The 3438-nt window shown below is 60.1% G+C and overlaps 1 protein-coding gene across 3 annotated transcripts in view; it reads right to left on the bottom strand.

The window, feature by feature from the left end:
• Positions 1–3438, bottom strand: part of GPLD1 (glycosylphosphatidylinositol specific phospholipase D1) — a 55991-nt gene that overhangs the window by 7991 nt on the left and 44562 nt on the right. For all 3 annotated transcript variants that reach the window (XM_021697142.1, XM_021697143.2, XM_021697141.2), the window contains 5 exons: positions 2199–2273; positions 1954–2110; positions 1366–1507; positions 579–684; positions 401–494 (listed from right to left, as the gene is read on the bottom strand). In XM_021697142.1, coding sequence (XP_021552817.1) covers positions 401–494; positions 579–684; positions 1366–1507; positions 1954–2110; positions 2199–2273 — 574 coding nt within the window. The remainder of the gene's footprint in view (positions 1–400; positions 495–578; positions 685–1365; positions 1508–1953; positions 2111–2198; positions 2274–3438) is intronic.

The following is a 3438-nucleotide window of genomic DNA, read 5'->3' on the forward strand; positions in this document are numbered from 1 at the left end:
AACGCTTCCCGTACAACAAGATTAGTATTTTATTAACATAAGTCCTCAGCAGACCTAGTCCCGGTGAACTGATGTGTAGAATTTTCTGAACGCCCCCCCCCCCCCCCCCCCCGCCTCCAAGCTCAGTGAGACTGGAGCTTTAACAACACACTCGGTTACTTTCATGAGGGATTTTCAACAAATTTCTGAGGTGGATATTATAATTTGTGTTTTGCGGATGAGGATACTAATGCTCAGGTAGGTTAAGTAACTTCCCCCAGGTTATGCCGCTTGCTATTACCGAGAAAAGGAAATACAGTCTGGTCTGTCTGGCTCCAGATTTCACAACCTTCCCCCCAAGGATGTGGTCAAGAAGCCACCCGACTAAAAACGCAGTCATGTTTCCCGGCGCGTGACCTACCGTGAGTCGGGGCTCCAGCCAGCAACACTTGTTTCCGGGTCCCGTTCACCAGCACGTGGCCGCTGGACAGGGAAGCCCCCAGCTTCCCCATCGTCTGTGAAATGCCGTCAGTCGGCACCATGCAGCTCTGAGAGCTCTCCCCGGTGCCCAGTCTCCGTGGGGGGAGCGGCAGCCTTACCTTGTCTCCGGAAACGGTAAACCAGCTTTGGCGTTGTGGGGGCAAATAGCCATACACCCGTCCGAGGCTCTGTTTCTCGTCGTGAGCGTGGAACAGGTGGCCCGGGCTGGAAGGAAGCACACGCAGACGGGGGAGAAGAGCGGGCCGACTAGTCAGGGCCCGGCGAACACAAGCCCCCTCTGCCCCAACCCTGCCATCCTGGGATCCTGGGATCCTGGCAGGGGAGCGGGGTGGCTTTCTGCTGATGCGAAGCTCACCACTCTGCCTCCCCACTGAGGGCAGGTAGAGGGAGGGCCACGGCCACAGGCTGAATCGTGTTCCTCCGGAATCCACGTCGGAGTCTGAACCCCAGCACCTCAGAATGTGTGTATTTGGAGACCGGGCCTCAAAGAGGCCATCATGGTCTCTGAGGTCATTGGGGTGGGGCCTGATCTAGTAGGACTGGGTGTCCTCATAAGGACAGACACCAGGGACAGGCGCAGACCCAGGAGAGGCCCGGAGAAGGCGACCCCCTGCAAGACGAGAGAGGCCTTGAGATGGCCGCCGCCAACCCCGCGCCCTGGAGAAGACATTCTCGCGGCTTCTGCTACCCAGGCTGTGGGACGGTCACAGGAGCCCTGGCAGGCTCATCCCCCTCCTAGCTCCTGCTTCAGCTTCCGAGAATCCGCCACCTTGCCGCAGAGCCACAGCTTTTCCTTGTGGGGTCTGAGCCCCCAGGCGGGCCCCCGCGGCAGCTGGCACCTGCCCCTCGTGCCCCGGGGTCCCTGGCCCCCACGGGAGCACCCACCTACTGGTGTTCCTCCAGGTTGGGCTCCCCACCAGCAGCACGGTTGTGTTGTTCACGCGGAGCCCGTGGAGGGCGTAGCCGAGCCAGGAGAAGTCCGCCTCACCTCGCACCGTCCAGTTGGCCGCCTCCACGCCCAGCTTTTCTACACGAGACAACCAGTGCCCTTTACCTTCCGTGGGAGGCTGTCACAGGACAAGCACATTTCTGGAGCTCACTTCTGTGGGGTGGAGGATGCGATATAAACGGAGACCCCAGCGGGCAGGTCGGAGCATCACTGGGATGCCTTCCGAGTTCCCAGGCTTCCATGGAAAGCCTCTGCCAACAACCTACGGGCTCCCTTTGGATCTGGACCTGGAAGTTGGACCCCTTTTTGTATATCAGTGATTCTACCCATATCACCTGGATGATAAAGGTAGATACTCTTGTATCTTATCTGCAAAAGGAAGAGCTATTAGAAAATTTAGATGACCTGATAGTGGAAGGAGGGAGATAGGACGGAAGCCCAGAGGCAGGAGGACAGACTAGAGCAGGGAGGTCTCAGGAGGTCTCCGCCCCCCCCACCCCCTCCTCCCCCCTCGCAAGCACTACCTTTGTGGCTCCAGCTGGGGTCGGAATAAAACGCAGCCACCATGCCCTTCTGTTTCCCTCCACCCGGCGCGAAAGGGGAGCCCATCACCAGATCAGGCTCGCCGTCCTCGTTCATGTCTGCGGCCACCAGCGTCCAGCCCAAGTTACAGTAGGTGTCCTGTAGGGGAACCAGGAGAGCACGTCCCGCTCAAAGGCGGACAGCAGGAGGCGGCGAGGTCTGGCCCTGGCCCAGGGGGTCCCCGTACCTGGCAGGAGATGGTGACGTTGGGGCCAGAAGACACTCCTCCTTGTCTGGAGCCGAAGTAGACGTACACCGCACCCTAGGCGAAAGCAAGCCACGGGGCGGTCACTCAGATCACCAGAGAGGGGGTGAAGAGGACCTAGATCACCTGAGTCCCCACGGTCGGGAGCTCAGCAACAAACAGGACAAGCGGTTTTTACGTCTCTCACTTGCATCAGCGTGTTGGAGCCCCCAACGCTGAGACAGCCACTCCTGTCCTTTCACACCACACACACTTGTTCAGTGCACCGGCTGGACAACCCGCTCGCCTCCCCACGTTGAGGCCAGCTCCGTTTCTGGCTCGCCCACGGGGCCTTCCCTGACCCGGCCATGATTCCTCAGAACACGACACAGCGTGTGGCCAGCGTCCACAGCCCTGAGACGCATGTGCGTCGTCATTCCCTGTCCTGAACCAGCTCCCATCTTGTAACTTGCTGGTCTCCACCCTCACTCATTCAAGAAGCATTTATGTTCCACCACGAGCCAGGTGCAGGGAAGACCGTGTAAGTCAGACCACACTCTGTCCTCCCAAAAAGCTGGTCAACGGGCCGTGACACCACGGTGTGGAAGGGACTAGAGGGAAAGGCTTGTGGTGTGGGGACAGTGACATGGGGCCTACGTCACGGGCTGATGTCAGCTCCCAGGTGGGTGCCCTGTCGCTCCTGAAGGACGAAGGGGAGAAAGGGCCTTCTCCACGTGTCCTCAGGCGAGGGGGTCCGTGGGTCCAGAGGACAAACGGCTCATAGTATGGAAGCAGAGAGCGAGGAGACGGGGACAAAAGCGAGCTCGTGGCAGGTCGAGGTGATGAGGGGCCTTTGACCTTCTGGGTCACACAGGGTGCAGGAGCCGGTGCCCTGCCACGTATGGGGCACACGCAGACGAGAGCCTGCGCTGTGGGACCCGGGACCTTGGCCAGGGCACAGAGATGCAGGGAGGTCTCCACTCGGCGGTGAGGACGGGGGCTCTCGAGTGGCTGGAACCCCCGTCCCCTCACCACCATTCAGTATCTTGGTGGGAGGGAGGGGGCGCAAAATCGGGAAACCCAGGAAGGCAGAACTAGGTGCCGCCCAGTAACCCAAGGTCATGTCAAGAACCCAAACTGAGGGGCCCGAGATCATCTCCCCACAAATGCGGGCCTGGTACATTTGGCTGGCTGCTTCCCACGGACCTTCCTCCCAGACGTTCCACCCGCTCCTGCCTCCCCC

The sequence above is a fragment of the Neomonachus schauinslandi genome, chromosome 8, assembly GCF_002201575.2.
Source record: "Neomonachus schauinslandi chromosome 8, ASM220157v2, whole genome shotgun sequence".
Classification (NCBI taxonomy): Eukaryota; Metazoa; Chordata; class Mammalia; order Carnivora; family Phocidae; genus Neomonachus; species Neomonachus schauinslandi.